The sequence below is a fragment of the Balaenoptera ricei genome, chromosome 2, assembly GCF_028023285.1.
Source record: "Balaenoptera ricei isolate mBalRic1 chromosome 2, mBalRic1.hap2, whole genome shotgun sequence".
Taxonomy (NCBI): Eukaryota; Metazoa; Chordata; class Mammalia; order Artiodactyla; family Balaenopteridae; genus Balaenoptera; species Balaenoptera ricei.
In genome coordinates, this window is record NC_082640.1 from 157,652,955 (window position 1) to 157,678,004 (window position 25,050).

Consider the following 25,050-nt stretch of genomic DNA (forward strand, 5'->3'; position numbering starts at 1 on the left):
TCACTTTACTGAAGTGTATATTGTTGACGTTATATGTAAAATTTAATTGTATTAGGCTGATGAAGCTGCCATCACTTTTTAATATTACATTGTTTTTATGAACATCATTGTTTTGCAAATTTAGACTTGAGAGGATATTTGGCTCTATCACATAAGTCCAGTCCGTTGCTGGAAAGATGCTGGCCCAGTAGAGGAATCCCACTGTTTGCATTTATTGAAAGAAGCAACACACCATCAATGTTTTTTCTGGTCCTTCCTCCTGCCCACTTCTCTTTGCTGTTTTGCCAGTGTGTGTGGTGTTTTTATTGAGACTCACCTAGGATTGAATGACAGTAATAATGTAGCTAACATGTATTGTGTTATTACTTTGTACTTTATGCAGACCTCCTCACATAATGCTCATAAGACCCCAAGGCAAAGTTGTCATTGTGATAAGTCCAAGTGATACAACAACATCCTTCTTAGACACAAACTAGGCAGTAGGATAGCATCAAAATTAATCTGGTCATCTCCCTTTGAGTACATATATATTTTGTGTTTAGTTTTTACTTAGTCACCATGATTAAAGTAGCAGTACAGGACTTTTTCAGTTTTGCACTGAGCATACAAGTATCTGAGGCACATCCTCGCTGAATCCCATTCAGAAGGATGCACTAATGGAAAAGAGAGGAGCCCATGGGTTGCCTTGGCAGTGGTGTTTGTTGCTCCATTGATCAAAAGTGTTGATAGGCTTATCTGATGCCAGACAGGGTGTCACTCTCAAAGTCAAGTTATTGAAGATGCTGTGATAGGAAAGGGCCTCTTCCTCCTGCCCAGTGGCCAGGAGCAGCTGCCATTATCTGGTCTGAAGCTCATCTGCGAATATTTGCCCACTCCTGAAAAGAAGAAACACTAATGCTCTGCACCTGATTATTCTTCTGATAACTTTGAACCACCAGATTTGATTGTTCTTTTCCGGTTTACCTTCCTCCTCCTACACCTCCACCCCGCCCTACCCCACCATACATGAGTGTTCGCACACCCACACCCACACCCCCACACCCACACCCACACCCACAAAAGTCAGGTTCAGCAGTCCGCTGGGCTCCAGGATTATCAGTTTGAGGACACAAACAAGTTGGATTTCAGTTGGTCTCGCAATGTCCAATTTTCTGTATTTACCTCTCACCCTCTTCTAATCAGCTGTCTTTAACATTTCTTTAGACTTGACTATATACACTGAACTTCACTTGTACTTGAAGTGACAGCTTTAGTGCTCTGATATACTCTCCAGTTGTGTTATCAGGAGCTATTCTGCTAGTTCAGTTTGTTAAATGAGCATCATTAAGTACCTATTGTAAGTTTTAGTGGATTATCGTAGGGTACATATAGAACATCAGAGAACATCGTACAGCTAAACTTATTTGTAAAGCCCTGGCTTATTTTGTTTGTTTAATTCTTCTGTAAGTATAGCAACATTAAGCTTGAGGAAAGTACTATGGGATGCCTTATACTCAGAGTTATTTTTTTTTTAATTAATTAATTTATTTATTTATGGCTTTGTTGGGTCTTCATTTCTGTGCGAGGGCTTTCTCTAGTTGTGGCAAGCAGGGGCCACTCTTCATCGCGGGGCGCAGGCCTCTCACTATCGTGGCCTCTCTTGTTGCGGAGCACAGGCTCCAGGCGCGCAGGCTCAGTAGTTGTGGCTCACGGGCCTAGTTGCTCCGCGGCATGTGGGATCTTCCCAGACCAGGGCTCGAACCTGTGTGCCCTGCATTGGCAGGCAAACTCTCAACCACTGCACCACCAGGGAAGCCCCTCAGAGTTCTTTAAGGATAGCTATTCTATGGTTAGTTTTTTGTGGACAGTCGTATTTCAAGGAAGTGGTAAACTCCAGCGTCAGCACGTCTGCTCTCCTGAACCATGCTGTGCTCTTGAACTGAACGGTTTATTTCTGCCAAAACTAATAGGGAAAAATTTTATACATGTATAATAACTTATTGTCTTAATGCCCTTGCCTTTTATTTTTTCTTGAGAGCATATCAACTGTATTTAATTTGTTCGAAGGTAGCTCTCTAGTTATTTAACCCTTTTCAGGGAGATCTGGGGCACTAAATAACTTCTTGAGAAACTCACCTAGGAGTGTTTTGCTGCTGTGTCTTTACCTGTTCAGGGTTTCTGGTAGCAAGAAGGCCATTCGGTAGGAAGGTTTGCATGTCTGCTCTTTGGAAAACAAGCATCCTCTCCTTTCTTGGCCGTGATCTCTCGAGTCCCATCACTGATCATCTGAACTCTGATCTGTGAGGCGTTTGGGATTTCATGTTACCTGAGCCATCTCCGTGCAGAGGTTTGTGAAAGCTGGTTAAAAGGGCATGTGCCTCAACTGTTCCTTTCTGTTTTGTTTTTAAAATCAAGCTAGACCGGCCGAAGGCCACATTTGCTCAAACACTTGACTTTACTCAAAGTCATCTTGTAAAGATCCAATCATATAGAAACAGAATGTGCTTTTGCAATAAAACTGATGATGGTGACATTGGCCATTTGGTCATCCTTCAGCCCTTTAGGAAGTTCCACGTGAGAAATTTACTTTAGAATTTGATGCCAGGAATTGTTTTCTGGTAGCTACCAAATGCCTGCCTTTCTAATGACAGGTGTGTTTTATTTGTTTGCTTGTTTTATTTATTTATTTATTTATTTTTACTGTATCTCCTGTTTTACCTCAACTCCCAGAAGCAAATTTGATGCTCCAGTTGTATAACCTTCATTAATAACACATTTGTTTCCACTTTTGTCTTTTATTTTCCAATTTCTGTTTCATTAGCACAACTTACATATTTCCTTTATAATGAATGACCTCAAAAAATTCTTTTTAGAAAAGGTAATTAGTATACGTTTATATCCAAATAAAAGACCTCTGTTCCCAGGCTATGTCTTCAGTTTTAGCTACATTTCTCACTCTCCATTACCTGCTTCCACCTGGTTGGTTATCTAGTTGGCAACTCAAACCCTGGGACACAAATTTTGACTTCATTTTTCTCCCTGAACAAGCCTCCCACATCCTTGCCCTCGTGCTGTAAATGCCACCATTATTATCAGTCACTTGGATTTGAAACACCAGAGCCTCTTTGTTGCCTCTCTTCATTGTTCTCAACCTCCAATCAGTTGGGAAGGCCTCTTGAGTCTACCTTCGAATTGCTGCTAACTTCCGTTCTCTGTGTCCCAATCCCAGTTCTGTCGCTTCAAGCCCGCGTTACCTCTTGCCCCAATTCTTGGCCATTATCTTAGTCTCTCCATCTCTAGTCCGCCCTACTCAAAATGCAACATCTTGTCTTTGCCAAATACAGTCTAATCACATAGCAGTTTACATTTTACATGATTGCATATATGATTTAATCATGTAACAAATACATTATTGGTCAAGTCCTCTGAGAAGCAGGTGTTGAAACAGTATAGGCGTGCAAGTGGTTTGTTAGGGACCTGGAGGTAACGCCTGTGAAATAAGAGGGCAGAGGAAGCAGAATTTAGCAGGGAAGGCCTTCAGTCCACAATGCAGGTCTGACACCATGAAAGTAAAAGGGAAAAGAAGCAAAAATGGGCAGGGGGAGCCTCAGCCCACCGTGCGCATCTGACGAAGTCTCAGCCAACGCCATGGAACGAAAAAGAGCATTAGAGAAGTCATTTGTTGGGCAGTAACAGCAGGCCCTGTCACCCCTGGCATGCTCAGTCCTGGGGCTGCCCAAGAAGAGTGTGGCTGGGCTGGAAAACTGTAGAAGATCCAAAGATGCTACAGCCAGAGACTTTCAACTAATTGCATTTCTTGTGGCCAAATGGGTTGTGAGCCCTTTCTGGAAGGGAAGATGTTAAGTGTTGCACCTCTGTGGCTGCCACATGTGCATGAGTGCCTTCATCATGCTCGGCATGATTTTGGACACTTGGAGTGAGAAATAAAACGGAGTACCTTCATGAGCTTACATTCTGGTGGAGGGAAACAGACAGTAAACAAATCAAACAAAAGTATATACATGCTTACTGTGAAAATTAATAATGCAGAGTTGGAGAAAGTAATCCCTCTCCTAATTCTAATAGTTTAATTTGTAATCTTCTCTATCTTTTCTTTTTTTCTTTTCTTTAAAATTGAAGTATAGTTAATTTACAATGTTGTGTTAGTTTCAGGTGTACAGCAAAATGATTCAGTTATACATACATATAGAAGGATTGATACTTTTTCAGATTCTTTTCCATTATAGGCTATTACAAGATATTGAGTATAGTTCCCTGTGCTCTACAGTAGGTACTTGTTGTTTACCTATTTATATATAGCAGTTTTTATATGTTTCTAAATCTTTTCTTACTCAAAAATTTATTATCCAATTTACTATTAATGAGTGCCCTTCATATTTTTTAAGTAGTTTTAAAAATTAACAACTGCACATTCATACATTTATTTATTTGTTCATGACATAATGTTTGTTAAGCATCTACTCCATGCCAGCTACAGTGCTCAGAGGAAGAACAAAAGCAAATAATTTTTTTTCTAATTTCTTTCCCTTAAGGGATCTGTACCTTCTGAGTTGTATTTTCTGTTTGTCTTTCATGCTGTTGGTTTTCCTTAGTTGTCCAGTAATCTTTGCCACATTTATGAACAAAGGCCAAGGAGGATTGGTGTAGGTGGCAGGCTTCCTCTGCAGCGCTGTGGGTCTCTTTCCCTAGCTGGCCTCACATTACATGGGGGAAGTGAGGACTAGCACTGGAAAAGTAGTGAGACCCCCTAACGGGGGGGAGTGTGTAGAGTGAGAGGGTAGTGAACCCGGTGCAGATAGAAACCCACGTGGGCGCTGGAGTTGGGAGGGCTTTATTGTGCTCCCTCCTGCCTTTCCTCCCGCCCATGCATCAGAATGGGTTGTTCTCCCTGTGTCTCCTGGGATTCTGAGTAACCTGCTCCTTCCCAAAGGTGCAAGTGCTTTCCCACCACTGTTCCAAGTCACCCTATGCCCTGGTTTCTGCCCAGGGCTTTCTATGGCGCCCTAGTTCATAACCAGTCTAAGCACTCCTTGAAGGCAAGGACCACAGATTAGGCAGACTCAGCAAACGTTTCACAACTGAACGAATGTTTGGTCCTGATGCAAAGTATAAAATTTATTGAGTTGAGGAGCCAGTGTATCTTATATTTATAGCATCAGGTAGCGGCAGGGAGGGCCCACTGTGTACATGACCTTGTGTTATACTCTGGACACCAGATAATATGTTACAGTTCCTTTTCCTCTCTTTTCAGGAAATGAGACCACAGATAGGTCTGTGTGTGGTCATGGTGGTTTTGTGGAAATTAACCAAGACCACCAGTCGATCCCCATAGACCCAAAACACAATTATGGAGACTGGTTTTTACTATTGTAAACCTTCTTAGACACAAATGATGGATGCTAAAGTCAGTGGATGACAGTTTGAGGAGAAACAGGAGAAGAAGCAGGATTTACATAATCTCAAAGTATCTCCCCAAAGATATTTGTAAACCACAAGGAGAAAAATAGTAACTTTTCAGTGAAGAAACCTGTCACGTGCCACCTTAATGGAATGAATCAGGTCTCTATCATGAACTCCATGAAATGATGCACTGAGGTTACATCATTTCTGTGGTTCTCTTGCGCAAAATGCATAACCTTAGTCCAATCATGTGGAACTACCAGACAAACCCAAATTGAGTGATAAATACTGTTCAAAGGTGTCATGGTCATGAGAGACTGTTACAGACTGAGGAACTGTAACAGACTGCAGGGGACTAAGGAGAAATAATAACAATTAAGTACAACATGGGATAATGAATGAGATTTCAGAACAAAAAAGGACATAGTGGAAAAACTAGTGAAATTTGAGTAAGATCTTTAGTAAATGTTAATTTACTGATTCTGATTAATGACGACTGTACTATATGTAGTTACATAAGATGTTAACATTGGGGAAGACTGGGTTAAGGATATATGTACTGAAACTCTTTGTGCTATATTTGCAACATCTCTGTAAGTCCAAAAGCAGTCAAGATAAAACGTAAAAAACAAAAACCTTCAGGTACAGTCAATAACAGCAGCTGACATATGAACCATCCACATGAAAATGGGAATGCTTCCTCAGCTTTGTGTGTCAACATGCATCAAGGCAAATGCCATGCTTACTAATTCCTATACCCAAAGAATTTCTATGCTCTTTGTTTTGCAGTTTCGAGGACATAAGGGCCCTTTAGATCTGTTATTTCAGTACAAGTTAACATATAATAAATCCTGCCACCTATTTTTCAAATTCACACCTCATTATTAACTTCAGACACCAGTGAGCCACCGAAATTAGGTGCTCAAAACATACTTGCTTTATTGTACCACTTCCTTTGCTTATCTTCTCTTGGAGCTCCCTGCTGTGTATGGGGAGGTCATGCATCTGAACTTCAGGGCAGCAAGAGGAGAGACCTCCCTAACTGCATTCGAGTCAAGTAGAAGCATTCAGTGATGTAGAAGCATCAGCAGAAGCAACCTCAGCAACTCATATCGACACAAGTGTGTGGGCTGTGCTGAGTTTTTGAGACACATTGCATGGGCTTCACCCTCATGAGCGGCAGTGACTTCGGCCTTGACTGAATTTCTGACTGTTTCTGAGGGGACTTCCTTTCAAATCCTTCAGAAGCATTTTACACAGACATCTTGCTGCAATATCCCTAGTAAGGAGATACAAAAGTTTTTTTAAAATATAAAGACATTTGAGTTAGAGACAGGTGTTTCATTATAATTTCTTTCATTTGGATGTTAAATACTTTTATTTTTCTGAGCTGGCATTTGTAACTAACATTAAACTTAAAGAGTTACATTAATATGCAACCTTGTAAACTATGCTTTACACTCTTTGGCCATTTGCAAACCAAATACACTTTTTATACTTTTAAAAATCTTCCTATTGTAAAAGTCACATATATTCATTACAGAAAAATAAGCAACTATAGCAAATTAATCATGTGATTACTACTGATTTTACTTCTCATCTTTTTTTTAATACATATTCATTTTTTTAAGTAAAATAAGGATCATTAAATATAGTTTTATGTATTTTTTTCCTGGTTCCATAATTGGCTATGCCATCATTTATTTAAAGTTTTCCAGCTGTTCTATATTCAGGCGTTCCAGTTTCTTATTATAAATCATTCTCACATTAGATCTTCCTAAGTGTCTTTTGATTGTTTGTTTGTTTTTCCCCCATTGACCCCTTTGGCAGTTTGGTGAAATCTATGGACTCTCCTTAGAATAATGTTTTTAAGTGCGTAAAATAGACGTACAAAGCAAACCAAGCATATTAAAATACAATTGCAAGAGTGTTAAAAATTTTGTGACGTACTATATAGATGCTTCTTATTGCATTAACAAAAAGATCTAGCCTCAGATCTGATAACTACCATAATTTCAAAGCTGTGATGAGCATAATTGATATTTTGATATGTCTGCAACAGCTGTAATGTGATATGAAAATGTCTATGATTTCTGTTGGTATCAAAGTCACATGTACAGCTAATATTACTGTAGTTGGTTGGCTCATTTACAACTAACAGAAATGCTACGTTTCATTTAGAAGTTAGTGAAAATAAAGGTATAATTTTTTTCATTCAAGTTCATGGACCCCGTATTTGCTATGCATAGACAAGTTTAAAAACCTTGACCTTACATAAATGATCTTGTTATGTAACTTTTTTTTCCACATGTCCAATTATTTACATAAGGTAGAGCCCTGGTGTGAACTTTATAGGAACCTTGAATTTTATTGCCAAATTTTTCTTAAGAAAGCTTAGACCAGGAAGGTCCCACCGATATTTTAAGACTGTATAGTGTTTAACATTTTCTTGACTACTTTGAATATTTACAGTTTTTATTTTAGACCATTTATTATAGGTCCAACACATTTTCATTTCTTCGATCACTAATGGGATTGAATTTTTAAAAATATAATTATTGGCTATTTGTCATAGATAATGGCCAATTAAAAATCTCCCATTTTGACGCTGATGCTTTTTTTCCCTTTGTTTCAATTAGAGCTTTCTTTGTACTTTTTTTCTTTAACCATTGGTATGCAATTTATTAATGTCAGTCTTAGTCTACCTTTTATTGGCAAGCTAGGGGGCTACTGGGGGCTGCTTAGTCACGTGAGACTTTTAAGCCTAACAACTTCATGTAATTTTGGCAAATAGACCACCTTACCTTTTAAGAGTTACCTATGGAAAGAAGAATTGGAACTTCAGAGTACTGTGCACTTTGTAAATGTGGGCAATTACTCTTATGCAACCATAATTATAAGCTTAGTGGAGTGCTTTGGGACAGAATTGTGGCCTGTGGCCAGTCCTGTGTAAGTGTCCCCATCCATTACTCTGACCTGCTTTTGATTATGATGCAAAGTCCTAGGCTATTTAGTTCTCGTGGAACCTCCACCCTTATAATTAGGATGAGCCCTTTGGGGACCAGAGACAGAGTAGTGCTCTTCTCGGAAAGAGCCATTCATTCATTCATTCATTCATTTAAATTTATTATTTATTATTGTGACTGTGTCAGCCAGAAATATGGCTATTTGTGTGGAATGTTCTAGTGATAGCAGAGCTAGGCATTGGTGCTCTTTGTACCATCCTTGTTAAAACTCAAGAACTAGAACTAATAAGAAGACTTAGGCTGAAAATTTTTTAGATGCTAAAGATGAGAAATGAAGGCAGCAGAGAATCAGCCATATAAGGATAAAACATGAATATTGCTCCCTTTAAACCCAGTGACAGGGGCTTCCCTGGTGGCACAGTGGTTAAGAATCCACCTGCCAATGCAGGGGACACAGGTTCGAGCCCTGGGCCGGGAAGATCCCACATTGCTGTGGAACAGCTAAGCCCGTGCGCCACAACTACTGAGCCTGCACTCTAGAGCCCACGATCCACAACTACTGAAGCCCATGTGCCTAGAGCCCGTACTCCACAACAAGAGACGCCACAGCAATGAGAAGCCTGTGCACCTCAACAAAGAGTAGCCCCCGCTCGCCGCAACTAGAGAAAGCCTGCATGCAGCAACGAAGACCCAACGCAGCCAAGATAAATAAATAAATTTATTAAAAAACAAACAAACAAAAAAACCCCACAGTGACACCTTGGCAATATAGCACATCAAGGAATAAAGCTTTATGTGTCATCTGGCTAGTTAATCCCTTTAGGCATCACATTTTATTACCTATTTTTTATTCACAATACAGTTTTAGAAACGTTTGGGAAGATAATGTTAGATGTAATGGCTAAGAAAATGAGCTTTGGAATTGGTACTTAAAATAATATGTTTGAATTCTGGTGTTGCTGTTTACTAGTTGTGGCTGGGAAGTGACTTATTCTCTCTAAATCATATTTGCCACATCTGTGAAAAAGAAGGCAAAGCCTGTATTTTCATGGTTGATGTTGAGTATTAGAGTGCTTGGCAAAGTTCCTCACTTTGCTGCATTATATCATTCTAATAGAGTGATTGCAATACTGGTTTTTGGCATTCCAGTAGGCTGGCACAAAAATATCATTATTTTTGGTGGTGTAATCCCTATATTTCAGTTCATCCATCAGCAGATTTAACCACCCTGCTTGAGTCTCCAACTCCTCTTTCCTTTCCCTTTCCTTCCTCTGACTTTCATCATCAAAGGCTTCCTGGCCTTTCTTTAACACTTATCATCTGCATCTCCCCTGTCCTTGTACCCCTTCTCTCCCTTCTGTCCCGCCACCCCCAAAAAGACAAAGCTGATTGTAGGTATGGCTGGAAGAGCTCTCTGCAGTTGATGGATAGCACCGCCAGCAAAAGGTGGAGGTACATGGCTGGTAGGAAGAGATAAAACATGCTGCAGCAGGGAGTAAGTGCAGAAGTGCTGCCCCAAGGCTGTGGTCCCAAGAGGAGAGTACCGCAGTCCAGTGAACTTGAAGGACAGGCAGCGGCAAGAGTGGCCAGAAGGACAGGACACAGGATATCCCTGAAAGGCTGGGTTTTAAGTTAAAAAAAAAAAAAAAGTCATTTGTCTTGAGATCAAAGTTTAAAGACTCAAAAATTCAATTTAAGGTAATTTGCTGAACCGGACTCCTCTATTGGCGAATTATACATTGCATTCGGATTTTGAAGTGAAAAAGTTGTGTTCATGTAGAAAGGACTTTTGTCTATACTTCTGTAATCCTCAGGAGCAGAAAAATGGATGGTGGACCAAAAAGCAAGGCTTTTATTGCAAGAATAATTCTTGCTCAAGTTGAAAGACTTTTTGAACAAGTAGAGTCTGAACATGATATTAGTGAATTTAACACAGGAAGCCAGACCAGAATCTTCATCTCTACTGATGAAACTGAAATAAAGATCAAATGGAAATACCTTCTTGGAAATAATAGCTAGAGCTCTTTTTCAGTAAAAAAAAAAGATTGATGTTTCTGCACAAACACACAAATAAGTTTTTAAAAGATCTTCCTGGAGTTATCAAACCAGAGATGGGTTTGTTTGAACATAGAGTCTGAAGAAGGTGTTAGAAGTTAGTTTATAATGATCTCATCAGCATTCCCCCAACTCAGAAATGTACTTCTTCAGTAGCTGGGAAAAATTGCACAAAAATATAGCCAGGTGTTGAGGATGACACACACAAAAAAGTTTAAATGATCTCTAATTTTTTTTTCATTTTTAAATCAATATTCTTCATTTTTATGTAGGATTTAGTTTCTTTTTAAAATAACACTATTATTTTATCTGCCAATTTATACCCAAATGATTGTGTTTAATATTTATATTTTTCTGTTGTAACATTTCTAAATTTTTGTAGTTGAAATATATTAAATATTTGGTTTCCCTAATTTGTATTTTTATGAATTCTTAAAGTATTATTGTTACTATACAAAGTACACATTTTCATTTTGCTCCAGTGTTCAATCACTCTTTGAGAGGATGTCTAAATAATATTTCAGATGCGACCTGAAGGGTGAGAGGACTTAGTCAAATAAAGAGTTGTGGGAAGAATGTTCTAGGTAGGGTGTCTCAGGTGAGAAGGGGCATAGTGAGTTGAGAAGTTCAGTATGGTTGGTTCTCAGAGTTCAGAAGGATGATGGAATTGTCCAAGTTGAAACTGGAGTGATAGGCTGGTGACAGGCTGTGAGAGCCTTTGGGAAGCCATGAGGAGGGTTTTAAACTTAATAGTGATGGTCAGGTTTGCATCTTAGAAGCCAATCAGGAAAAGCCAACCAGTCAGAAGACTCACAAACATCCAGGCAAATGATGATGAGGGTAAATCAGTGGCAGTGAGATGGAGGGAAAGTAGGTGGATTTGAGAGCTATTTAGGAACTAGAATTCACAAGGCATGACATTGGGTCTGGCATGAGCAACTAGAGGAATGTGGTAGCAGTCGCTGAAATTGGGGTTGCAGGGAGAGCTGTATAGGTTTGTATGGAAGGTGATGGGTTCACTTTTACAGATGCCATGGGACAAACAAACAGTGAGTTCCGTGAGGTACACGTAAAAATCCAGGGCTCACAGATGTCTGGAGTGGGCAGGTGGACTCTTGAGAGTCATCAGCATTGAGATGGCAGTGGAAGTTCTGAGAGTGGATGGAAGATTCCAGATGGGAAGAGGAAGGGAAACTGAGTAAGAAGAGCCAGAGTGGTGGAAGGAAAATCAGGAGAGGGTGGTGTCTGAGAAGCCAGGATGAGTGTTTCTAGAAAAAAAATGAAATAGCCAACTGTGCCATTGGCGAGTTGTTGTGGCGAATTTGAGCAAGATAAGGACCAAAAGTTTCCATTTGTTTGAACTTTAAGGCTGACATTGGTGACTGTGCAATGGTTTCAGATGATAGGAATCCTAAAGTGAAGAATTAGGCATCTCTTTCAAGAAGCTGCCAGTGGAAGGAAAGAAAAAGGAGATAACCTGGAGGTGGATAAGGAGTTGAGGGTAAGTGTTACGGTTAAAGATGAAGGAGACTTGAGCCTGATTGAATGATGATGGGAATGAGCAGGCAGAGGGGAAGCTGAAGATACGGGGAGGGTGATCAGGCATCAGTGTCCCTGGGAAGGTGGAATGAGTGGAGACCAGACTTTCGGGGGAGATTGGGTTTTAGATTGTAAAGGAAAGGAAGCAAAAGTCTGGACCCAGGTAAGTGTGTGTGATGGTGGAAAGTGAGGACAGTTGCTTCTGAAATGGCTCTTTATCTTCTCTGTGACGTAGACAGCATTATCTGCTGAGATTGAGAGAAGGTAAGATGGGGGGAGTTTGAGGGAGAACAGAGAATATTTGAGACATCTTCTCTGGAGAAGGAGAGCGAGAGCAGACCAGGGACAGCTTGAGGATGAGTTGAGGTTACTGACACTAATTGAGAGCGACCCCCGTCTTTGTGAATTTCTCCAGCAGCAGAGAATAGCAGTCTCACCTGCCCTTCCTGAGGTTTGTGGCGGGGGTGGGGGATGTTTGAGGAGTTTCTGGAGAGTCAGGTTTCAGTAAAGTCCATGAAGTGCAAGGAACAGGATATAATGAATGTGATGCTCATTTTTGACACATTGACTGGTGTTCTCTACTGCCGGGTTGAAATACGCTCTGAAGTTACTGAAGTTTGTTAAGCTCTTTGCTCCTTCAGTGAATAGCCCCAGACAGCTGTCTTGTTTCTCTTTCAGTTCTTGTCCGCTTTTTTATACTATTTCTGTCTCCTCCCTTTCTGTTTTCTTCCTTGTTGTAAGTTGTTCTGTCCCATTGCTGTCTGCATGCAAGTCTCTATCAGCCCTACACCCTGGACTTTGTCAACATCTGGAATTAACACACCTCTGAAATCAAGCTGTGGGCTTGAAGATCAGACAACCACGCTTATTAAAATTATGTGCAAAGTAAGAGTAAATAACCTCTGAGTGTGATTCTCACGTGCTGTGCTTTGAGGGTGTACATAAGTGTTTGTACATGAATTTTGTGATGTTTATTGGGTTGTTTCTCAGCTGTCCATATATGAGATGTTTGTTGCCTGTATTCCCATTGTTTCCCTTATTTTGAATTTCCATGGATTATGATAATATTCTTTTTTTTTTAAATTAATTTATTTATTTATTGGCTGTGTTGGGTCTTCGTTTCTGTGCGAGGGCTTTCTCTAGTTGCGGCGAGCGGGGGCCACTCTTCATCGCAGTGCGCGGGCCTCTCACTATCATGGCCTCTCTTGTTGCGGAGCACAGGCTCCAGACGCGCAGGCTCAGTAGTTGTGGCTCACGGGCTTAGTTGCTCCGCGGCATGTGGGATCTTCTCAGACCAGGGCTTGAACCCGTGTCCCCTGCATTGGCAGGCAGACTCTCAACCACTGCACCACCAGGGAAGCCCTGATAATATTCTTATAGAGCCCGTGATATTAATGAGTACATCTTTTATAATTGTTCTTTAGTACTTGCAAAGCATTTTCATACGTATTACCTAAATTTTAAAATTACGTGATTAGATATTTTATGCTGTTGTTTCTTATTATTCTCATGGATTTTCAAATACATGTTTTGTATGAGAATAACATGTATTTTCAAATATTGATGCATTTTGTATGAGAATAGCCTACCATGTCACAACTCAGTCATTTAACCATGTCACACGTAAATGAAATAGGACAATATAAAGTAAGTGTTTTGGAGGTTCGAAAAGTAAATTATCTGTTCTAGCTTTTCATATATTTGTTTTATTCGCTTTCTCATCTGTAAACGTATCATGTCTGTATCAACGATTTTAATTTTTTTTAAGAAGTAGATACTTAGGTGTACAGTAAATATCACTTTTTACATTTTCTGTAAATTAATTTAATTTTGATCGCGACCTTCCTTCTTGTCAGGAGGAAGGTAAAGTCAACACCAGTCATTTGGACACTTACCCCCAAACCCCAAGGTTGTGCTAAGGTTTGGAGTCCGGGAGCAATGCCAGACATTGAGGAGAGAGGCCCCTGAGTCGCCATTAGTCATAGGGCCACACTGGTTGCCTAGGAGAGACCCGTTATCCCAGCCCTCCCTTCCCTCCAGGTTCAGTGGCTCCGTGGGATGCCTTTTGTGCTTACTATGTGGGAACCATTGGTGCGGCCCAGAGCCCTGGGTCTGGGCTTCTGCCTCCCAGGGGCACTTGGAAGCTCTTACCTCTGAGCTAAGACTCCATCTTACTTGGGCAACGTGGGAGGAAAGCTGCCGAGTAACTCACGGACCTCTCTCCTCTCTCCAGTCCAGGGAATCTTTTTTAATCTGCAGGAAATCCCTCCATACGCAAACTTTGTTCTCAATAGGTTTGGGGGGAGTTTGTTGTTGTTGTTGTTGTTTTTATGAAAGCTAAGAAGCCCTGACACAATATAGCCTGTTTATAAGGAGAAACCACAAATTTCTTTTTAAAAAAATAGCAGAGCAGTAAGTTGCCGAGTAGTAAGAACCTGAACAGGCCACCTCTGTTGTCTTACCTCCTCTGAGACTAAACCTGCATAGTTAAGTCTTTACTTTTATAACTCATTGAAGAATATTAATTTTGTTAAATGCATTTACATTTTATTGGTATAGAGTAATTTCTGAGTGATCTAAATAGCAAACAGCATAAAACATTTTTAAGCGTTCTGTAAATATTCTAATTTTGTTTTGTCTCATTGTACCTAAGAACACTGGAACTATTTTGGGGCAGATGAGAATCTTGGTGCGGTGGCTGTGAGCATTCGAAGGGAAAAACCAGAAGAAATGAAAGAAAATGGATCTCCATACAACTACCGAATAATTTTTAGAACTAGTGAGGTAAGTCGCACATGAGAAAGACTTGAGGCTTAATTTAATTGAGGAAAAAATAGAGTAGTAGCAGTAGCAAAGCAATTAAATTTAATAGCTCATGGTTACAAATGTCTTTAGAATAAACAAAGACCCCTTTCATTCATTCCGGTGGTGATAGGGCTGGACATAATGGTTAGATCTGGACCCTTTCTTCCCATCTAGCCCTGGATAGATGCAATAAATGAATGGGAGTTTTGATTCACAGAAAGATATGTCCATTAAGTGTGACCCAAGGAAATTGGAGTCCTCAGAATCCCAAACTGGATATTACATATCCTGCTTGGGCAGCCGGAAGGCACCGAGCCAGCTTGAGGAGGCAGAGAGGGTCAGCCAAGACTTAACTCACTTTTCCAAACTATTGCTTAGGACATTTCTTGACCCAAGAAAACTCTTTTCTTCTTGCATTTTCACTTTGCCATCTTGGACCTATTCTCGGAGGCCTAAAATGCGGACTATTTGAATCAGAGGCTGTCTAACTGTGGGTAAGACAGGTTCTTGGAGCTCTTTAGGGATCTAAGTACACATAATATGTGAGTTTTTATTTTAAAATGAAATTCAGGTCAAAAAAAGAAAAGGAAACATAAAATAGCCAACAAAGCATTTAAAAAAAAAAACTCGTGAACAAGTTTGGGACTATGAGGTTTTTTTCCTTTGTTTTCTTTCTAAACATATGTTTAGTTGTGCCAGCTGTCAATTTATTTTCTCTTTGAACCAGATCACTTTAGGATTGTTGTTATGCATTAATGCCTAATGCTCCCTTGAGGTATCTAGAAAATAATGGTTTTGAAACTAGTTTAAATAGGGCATTTGGCTTCATTTCCCCCATTGAATACAAGGCAGGTTGCAGGGGTTGGCTTCACTTAGTAATTGTTCCTCAGCTTGAACTCTGGGGAAATTAAAAATAGGATTTTTAAAGGCACAGCTTTAATACCTAATGTGTTGTGTCGAGTGGCCCGAGAGAAACGAAGAACTCACATGCTGTAGGGTCCTTTTTCTCCATGCCAAAGCTGATCGTTAAGCAGGGTCAGTACTTTTGTTGAACGTGAAAAGCACAGAGAACACAGTGTGTTTTTGAAGCTGGGTGTAGGTAGTTGCTCCTCAGACCCCACCGGATTTCTGAGAGCCACACTTACCTCCTCCCACCTGTTTCTGTCTTTCCTGTCCTTACCTTTCCCCCTCCCCAAGGCCACTCTGATTTAAGTCCGCATTATACTTTTCCTTTTCTCTGTTTTTTATCCATTTCAATTTCTCTTCTTGCCACTATCCTATCATTCTTCATGCCAGACGGTGAAGCTTTCTAAATTGGTACTTTCGTTCTCAGATCCTGTCTCTGGTGTCCACGATCGTCCCTTCCAGCTTGCCTTGCAGGCACGCCACGGCTGGTCACAGCCCCTCTCTCTCCAGGTCAACTCCTATCCTAAGTGAATGTGGTCCCTCTGCTTCTCCCTGCCTCAGCCTCAAATGCTCCACCTGCACCTCCCACCTGCAGTTACAATTAAACCACACTTAAGGATTCTCTAGTCCTTTTCCTGCCAACCCATTCGACGGTCCATGGGGCCACTTCCTTACCCTTTGATTGAAACATCCAAGTCAAATGTTGTTCATGGTTCAAAAAACCATTACCACCTGTTTTCATGTTCAAATTAATGTTTAACCAGTGACAACCCTGTTGTTACAATTGTTCAAGCCAGAGACCTTGAGGTCACTTTTGACTCCTCTCTTCTCCTCCCTCCTGCTCCCCACATCTGGTCTGTCCACAAAACTGGTTGACTTTGTCTTCAAAATGTATCCAGAATTCTACCACTTCTCCAATCCCACTGCCTCTGCCTGGGCCAAGCCACCATCATCTTTCTCCAAGAACCATTCTTCCTGCTTGTGCCCTTAAGCCCTGCATCCTTTCAAGCCCAGCAGGGGTCCTTTAGAAATGTAATCCACGTCTTGTCATTCCTCAATTCAAAATTCTTTCATGGTTTCCCATCTTCCAAGTTAAAGTCATTCTCCTTGCTAGCCTAGGAGTCCAGACGCGTCTGCTTCCGACCTTGACCTCATCTCCGAAAACTCCCCCTCACTTAGTCTTTTCCAGCCACACTGGCAATCTCAGGACACCTCTGTCTCAGGGCTCAGATAGTCCCTATTCCTTCCTCTGTATTCAGTGTTCTCCCCAGGCATCCTCGTGGCCGCAGCTCTCTCTTTTCCTTCTGGCCTTTACTCTTAAGTTACAGGGGCCTTCCTTGGCCCCTGGATCTAAAATTTCTACTCCCTCTCATATCTCATTTCATGTCCAATTCCAGGCTTTCTTTTTTTCATGAACACTTAACCACTATCTCATGCATTGTACTTACTTACTTGGTTCATTTTGTGACCCTCCCACTCAAATATAAGCCCAGGGAAGATGAGGACTCAGTTGTTCGTGACTACACACCTAACGCCTAAAACAGCCCTCCCCCTTCATTCCGTCCTTCCTCTCTAATGTTTATTTCATTAATTGCCACTAGCCTTTGTGTAATTTTTTTCATTCCGATAGAAATAATCCTTAAGTGTGGTTTAATTGTAATACTGTTAACACAGATTCGTGTGCCTGACGCACAGTGAGGGCAAACAAACTGAAACGTCGGAGTTTGGAGCAGAGAAAGGTTTATCACAAGCCCGTGCAAGGAGACGAGGTGGCTCATGCCCTGAAAAGCCTCGAGCTCCTCGAAGGGTTTCGGCAAAGCATTTTGAAAGGCCAGGAGTGGGGGTGGGTCACAGGGTACGTGATCAGCTTGTGCACAGTTCTCTGACTGGCTGATGGTGAGGCAGCAGGCTGGTGTCACGGGGGTTAACATTATGAGTCCTTAGGCTCCAGGAGTCCTGAGAAGAACTACTCAGGGTAGTCAAGTAGTTCTTCCATTTGGTGGGGGATTTTCACATCTGCAAAACAACTCAGGAAATTTGCATCAAATCTAGGTGCTTCAGAGAGGAGCTAAAGCAGAGGATATGGGGGAAGGCCTGTCCGAGGAAGGCCCCCATAGGGTCCTGCTCGGTTACAGTATCTTTATGAGAGTTTTCATAGAAATAAACTAATGAAAGTCCTTTGATAGAAATATCTCTAGGTGTTGGTTCTGCTCCAGAGCTGCACATTGTAGGATGGGCAGTTCACTCTTCTCCACTGAAGGCAGTTCACTGAGTATATAATAAAGTAAGACTTAATTCTTATGCCTTTGTAGCAGCTTCTCATGCTATTGATTTCTCCTGTTAATAAATCCATTGAGAAAAAAGAAAACATAGTCACCACAGTGACACTCCTGTTGCTTCAGTAAATGGCATCAAGATAACAGAAATACAAACAAATCTCTTTCAGTAGAAATAGGCATTGCACAACAAAGAAACAAAAAAGGAATTTACATGTATTTGGAAGCATGACAGTTTGTTTATGAACAAAATCTGTGGTGTGAGTGCTTTTAAGCATGGGTGCACAGGGATGTGGGAGGATTCTCTTCCTGTTTCTGGAAGTCATTAACAAAAATATCAGTAACACTAGTGATTCAGGTATAAAAAGGAATCATTCCTTTTTGGTTTTCTGCTCTGGCTTTCTTGAGGTGGGCTGCTGTCTTCCTGCGGTGCAGGATTAGCAATGATTAGCATTCCTTGTCTGGGGTTCTCAGTTGGAAATACATCCAGCCTTTGTAGCCTCCTGTCCCCAGGAGCAAGAGAGTTGCTCGTTTCCCGTGATTTAAAAAACGAAACAAAAATTATTTCTGTCCAATTAGATATTAAGTCACAGGAAAAAGATATTTTTTACACAACTGTCATTTGAAAGCAAACTATTTATAAATGAAAGAAAAGATACTAATCAAAGGAACAGACTGCAGATACCCCCCAAGCACCTTTTTCTTGTCTTGAGAGTCAGAGGTTGGTAACCTTGGCTTTTCCTACCCCCATCTCTCTTCTCCATCAGTTGGCACAGTTATAGATTTTACTTCCCTGGTGATTCTTCCTTTGATTTCCATTTTCCCTGCTAATCCTCTGTCACACCCTCTGCCTGTTACTTGAAGACGGTTTACAGTTTGTTTCTAACTGTTTTCTCTGCCTGTAGTTTCTTCCTCGGGCAGTTCATCTTTATTTGCCAACTGAATTTTCTTACATCATCATCCCTATGCAAACAAGTTCTGATATGGCCGGTTGGAGCCAGATGAGGTGCATGCCCGTCGGGGTACACTCGGCTCGGGGCTCCGGCCTGCCTGTAGCTTCACCACCACTGCCCCTTTGGGCTCGCTTAGATCCAGCTAAGCTACAGCAGTCGCTCTTTCCCGCTCACACCCCGATCTTTCTCATCTCCACACCTTTGCTCTCTGACATTGTCTTTTTGTATAATTTTTCCTAGATTTCAAGGCCCCTTTTCAGTGCCACCCTTTTCCATGAGGGCCTTTCCTTATGCCCTGAGCCACGGTGATCCCTTTTCTGCCTTTGGACTCTTGTAGAACCTGACCTTGTTAAACTTTTCTTAGTAGATATATCCTCCTGAATGGGTATTTCTTACCTCTCACCCTCTTGCATGCCACACCCAGCCCTCAACGTTTGCTCCTGTTGCAGTACAGCGCCTTGTAACCCACACACTTAACGGAAATTCGTTCGACTTAATGGGTTTTTTCTTTAGGTCACCGTACAGTGTTTAAGTTATACTGACAACTTTGCCACGTGGAAATGTCTGAAAATTAAGACTAGTTTACTTCGACAGATCATCATTACTTAAGGAAATTTCTTTGCTTATGTTTTTATTTCATAATAATAGAAGGGATCTCAAGACATAAGGGTAAAGCAAAAGTCATTTTAAATGCTGTTGATGGTGCCGCTCTACTGCCTATAATCACTGTCCTATTGTAGCAGCATTTGGGGATGGGACTAGTTTAAGCTAGTCAACAGTACATTATGAAATTTAAAACTTACTCTCCCCCCACCCTTACCTTTTATAATTCAAAAAGGTGTAACATCTAAATTCTCAGCATTTAGTCTTCAGATATTCTCGGGGATAGCTCCTTCTTAATTTCCTGGTGAGTGTGTGTGTGGCATTGTATAGCTATATGGAGACCTTGATCTTTCTGAGCTCTCTAGGGAAATACGCACTTTATTTGGTATTTAAGGAAATGTCCTCGGAAGCCTTGATTATGAGTTCCGTTGGACTTGCCTGGGTCTTCTTGAAAGTGTTGGTCTCATTTTTCATATATAAAGTATCTTACATCACTTCCCTCATCCTTTCTCCCTCACTGGCTCAATCAATCAAATGTCATTTCCAGCTCCCTAAGGGGGACCTCAGACTGGGCTTTCAGTGCATTTGATGTATTTGCTCATCTCACCAGAGCACGTGTCTCTCTTTCAGCTCATGACACTGAGAGGGTCAGTGCTGGAGGATGCCATACCCTCAACGGCAAAGCACTCGACGGCCCGGGGACTGCCCCTGAAGGAAGTGCTGGAGCACGTGATTCCCGAGCTCAATGTCCAGTGCCTGCGGTTGGCCTTCAACACCCCCAAAGTCACAGAGCAACTCATGAAACTGGATGAACAGGGGGTAAGTGTGGCTGCCAGGGGAGAACGTTCTTGCTGCTCAGATGTCCACTAGGCATCCAGAATACAGACCTGAATAGTTCTTTTTTGATGGGGAAAACTGATACTATTTATTGTGAAGGACCTTCTCTTTGCAATTATTCACTTTCTTTTTTCTTAACTCTGAACTCTGAACATTTTCTCATCTGTTGAAATTCTCTTTGTCAGGACTGACTGATGCAGTACTTAAACAATGTTCAACTCTTCTGGTAATCTTCCATAAATGCAATGAATTTTTCAAATACTCCAGGAATAAGTAGTAACAATAACAGTAATAACAATAGCTAACACTAATGAACATATTCACCAGGCTCTGTTTTAAGTACCTTAATATGTTATCCCAACTATTGTCCCAGCCCCAAGAGAATGATACCATTTTTATCCCCATTTTAGAGATGAGGAATCTGAGACAGAGAGAGGTTCAGTAGTAAGTCCAAGTTCACACAGTTAATAAGTTCAAAGCCTCTGCTGGGAGCCACTACTCCACACCATTCTTAAAAGCTTTAATTTTTAGTCTATTAATACCACCAAAAATGTATTTTAGCCGAGGTGTTTAAATAAAAAATTCAAAATTTAAAAAATCTGGGTCCTAATTTGTAACAAAATGAAAGTGCTCAAGATTTTCTCACCTGCGTATTTCCTGTACCTTAACGTGGGGCCATTGATCCAGATACAAATGAGTGATAGGATAATCCATATGGAGGAGGCAGAAGAGTAGAGAGTGCGAAACTATAATCCGGAAAATCCACTAACCAGAGAGAGTATCCACATTCTGCTTGGAATCATTTGAGCATATGAGCTAGTTTTATTAGACTTTGTATCTATATACTCTTATTTTAATTCTTTCTCTGAATATTTTAGCCATATTGCGTCCTGGCAGTGAGTGGTAGTAGCTTTCCCATTGCACTTTTAAAAAATTCTACCAAAAGTAAAATTGGTCCAGTTATTGAGTTCCATTTTATAAACAGATTTCGATGGTATTTTCTTAATTAGGAAAAAATTTGAATTTTATTAAAATGAATGGTAGTTCAAAAAAATCAGTTTCAAGGAATATTCAGTCTTTTAAATCAGCTGATAGGAATATATTATTAGGAACCAATATTTGGATGTAACTTTTCTAATCATTGCTCCTTTCGTCCATTCATCTCACTTATTGTAAAGCATAGCTAATATCTATTTCATATGTATATTTCAAATAGGCTGTGAGTATCCATGTTTATAACATGTAAATCTGAGCACTTCAATGCTTCAGAAGACTACTGATACATAAACTTAACTATTTTGGATGCTGTTTTTCCAATAAATATTTTGAGCATTTATTCTAACAATGGAAGAGTAGAAAAATAATGATTAGGTTCAACTTTATGGATTCAGTCTTTTCAGTTACTACACTTTTCAAGGAAAACAACAACATTTAGACATTTATAATATAATCATATGTTGATAATATAAGCATATACTGCACATTCTAAATTCAACAGATTATTTTGTGTAGAGGAGGTATTTTCTTCCTTTTTCCTTTTGTTTTACTTATATTAAATTTAAAAATGGGTGCCCCAATTGTAGACATTGTATGGGCTCTCTGTCATATTTTGTGCCCTCTCTTAGTGTTTACAAAATGTTGGAGATGGGGCTGCTCTGTGATAAACACTATACGGTCCCATCCACACAGGAAAAATGAGAGCAGTATAATGAGTTTAACTTAAAGGTACATTTATTTAATTCAAAAAACTGCCCATTATTCTGAAATGATGGGTTTCTTATTCTTGGGGATATTAAACTATCCTTTCCTTCATAAATTATTGATGATAATATGTGTTAGTTGTCTTCTTTAATGCCTTCCCGGTGAAATTAAAATTTAGCAGTCTAGGTGAGTCTCTCCAATTTTATTTTGGAAATTTTGCTAAATTCTAGGCAGTAGAATCTAGACGTTTAAAACCTGCTATTCTGTATGAGCAGCTCTTTATCTGAACTAAGGGACACCACTGCTTGGCCTCTCTTTCCGTTTATATATTCATAGCATTTAAAGCCCAGAATTATACTGATAAAAAACAGAGGACACACGTACTTAGGTGTTTAGTCTGGGGAGTCATATTTTTGGTAGGAAATTTTATTAATGCCTTGAAATCCTTGTGAGAAACTGATTGTTTTGGTGCCTTTACAAATACAGATTTTGAAAAAGAAATGCTTGTAAGTGCAGTACATTATGCATTTGAATCTTTGCAAAGCATTTTTGGTTTCTCTCTATGTCATCATTGTTTGAAATTTCGTGCTTTGTACACCCTTATATTTAAAGAGATTGATAGTATGAATACCAAAAAACTGGACTTGCTAAAAGGACCTTCTACATCTCCCTTTAAGTTTTATTTAAATGATTCCTTTAAAATCTTTTCTACTTTAACAGCTCACGTAATTATGCTTGGATAAAGAAAACACTATTTGCTTGCTATATTGTGGCATTTTGCCTTTCAGATCTTTGGTGCTTTTTTCATTTTTTTTTTTTTAATCTTACCATTTAAAAATGAAATGAACAGAAGAGCAGATGTAAGTTATATCTATATACTATAAAAGATAGTATTTCACAAAAATATAAAAATTTGTTTGTCATTTGACTAGACTCTGATATTTATGTGGGAACTGAAGTAGGCATTTTAATTCCCAAAGTTTTAGGAAATGATTATATGCTTTGTGGTTTACCCATGCTTTCACATTCACCTTCCTGATACCTTCCTGGGTCTTTTTCACTATTGATTGATGTCCATTTCCATTATCATGAAAGGTCAATAAGAAGATGAAATAACCTGCCAATGATTTCACATTATCAAGAATTTAGAGCAGTTTGTGACCCAGCAAATTTAGATCACCTCTGGATTTAGTTTTTCCATCATGGTCCTACATCTTCACGTATTAGATAATTGAGAGCATCTCTTATGATGAAAACACATTAGATAAATATATATGTTTACTTATTACACTGTTCTAAGCTCTTTACCAGCATCATCTGATTTAATCCTCACGGCACCCCTGGGCAGTAGGTTCCAGTTATTGGCCTATTTTACAATTGAGAGGATCGAGGCTTTCAGAAGCAGTGCCATTTTCCCTTAGGAGTCCTGAACATTGGATACGCGTTTGCACGATACTCCCTTTTGTTTTTATTTATTTGTTTGTTTGTTTGTTTATTTATTTTTGGCTGTGTTGGGTGTTCGTTTCTGTGCGAGGGCTTTCTCTAGTTGCAGCGAGCGGGGGCCACTCTTCATGGTGGTGTGCAGGCCTCTCACTGTCGCGGCCTCTCTTGTTGTGGAGCACAGGCTCCAGACGCACAGGCTCAGTAGTTGTGGCTCACGGGCCCAGTTGCTCCACGGCATGTGGGATCTTCCCAGACCAGGGCTGGAACCCATGTCCCCTGCATTGGCAGGCAGATTCTCAACCACTGCGCTACCAGGGAAGCCTCCCTTTTGTTTTTAAGATTTGCAAGTTTTCATCTCTTTTTGCACATCTCAAATTATTTTGGTCCTCCAAACTACACTGTGAAATATCAGGAATTTCATTATCTATTCAGGCCAACTTTTAAATAATATGGCTAATTCAGTTACTTTTAAATTTGCCATATTAATGCCGTTTTTCTTCATCAGTCATTAAAAAACACCTTTATCTCATCTACCCAGTGCAAGAGAAATGGAAGGTCATTATACCAGGCTCTGTTTCAAGGAGTTCGCATGTGTAAAGCACTTACTGCAATGCCAGGCATGTGGTGAACACTGAATAATGATAAAATAATAACTCATTAGTCCTTTACATGCATTATTTCATCTTTATCAGCATCCTGTGAGAAAGCTGCTGTTATAGATAGTATAACATATTGTGCTTAACTTTCAGAAGTAAGCGTAACTTTTAAAATTCAATAAATGCTAATTGAGTAACCACTCTTTGCAGATTGTTAAATACTGTCGAAAATAAATAGGCTAGTAAGACACAGTCCTTACCTGTGAAGGAGACAGAGTCATAAATTACTGTATATAATGAGTATAATAAGAGAACTGCAAACAGAGAAGCCAGGGGGGCCAAGTTGTGATTGGTTAGATGGGTCAGGATGAAACGGACCTTTCATCAGGCTAGAGAATAAGCCTCACAGTGGTCTAGACTCGGAACAATGAGAACAAAGCGCAGCAGGACAGAAGCACAGAATGTGGTTATGGGACAGCAAGCAGCCCTGCTGAGCAGGAGTGTGAGGCAGTAATAAAAACAGATTACTAAGCCAGGAACTGAGCAGTGACTAAACCAGGAGCTGTGTGAAGCAGTTTACATGAATTATTTTAATTAACCCTTAGACTCCTTTGATATAGGTGCTATTATTGTTCTTGCTTTGCCGACAAGAGCACCGAGGCACAAAGAGGCGGAAGGACCCCCCCAGATCACAATTAGGATCTGGTGGAGGCAAGTCTTGCATCCAGGCATTCAGGCTCCAGAATCCACTTTCTTACCCGATACACTGTACACCCCATCCTCCCCTCCCCTCCCCTTGAGTGGGAGAAGGAACTGGAAATATGGATCCAAGTTTTATTGCTACAGGCTACAGTGCCCAATATTAAGTATAACATGTAAAACCCAAATAGGATCAGAATAGAGCTTAAAAATAAAGTGCAATTGCCAGTTTGCAGAAGAGAAAATTGGAAGACCTGTTTTCATTAGGAAA

General features: G+C 40.2%; 1 protein-coding gene across 14 annotated transcripts in view; it reads left to right on the forward strand.

Annotated features, from left to right (window-relative positions):
* The window catches only part of SIPA1L1 (signal induced proliferation associated 1 like 1), a 376,514-nt gene that overhangs the window by 244,996 nt on the left and 106,468 nt on the right, over window positions 1–25,050 (forward strand). For all 14 annotated transcript variants that reach the window (XM_059914542.1, XM_059914549.1, XM_059914553.1 and 11 more), the window contains 2 exons: window positions 14,614–14,744; window positions 20,134–20,322. In XM_059914542.1, the coding sequence (XP_059770525.1) occupies window positions 14,614–14,744; window positions 20,134–20,322 (320 nt within the window). The remainder of the gene's footprint in view (window positions 1–14,613; window positions 14,745–20,133; window positions 20,323–25,050) is intronic.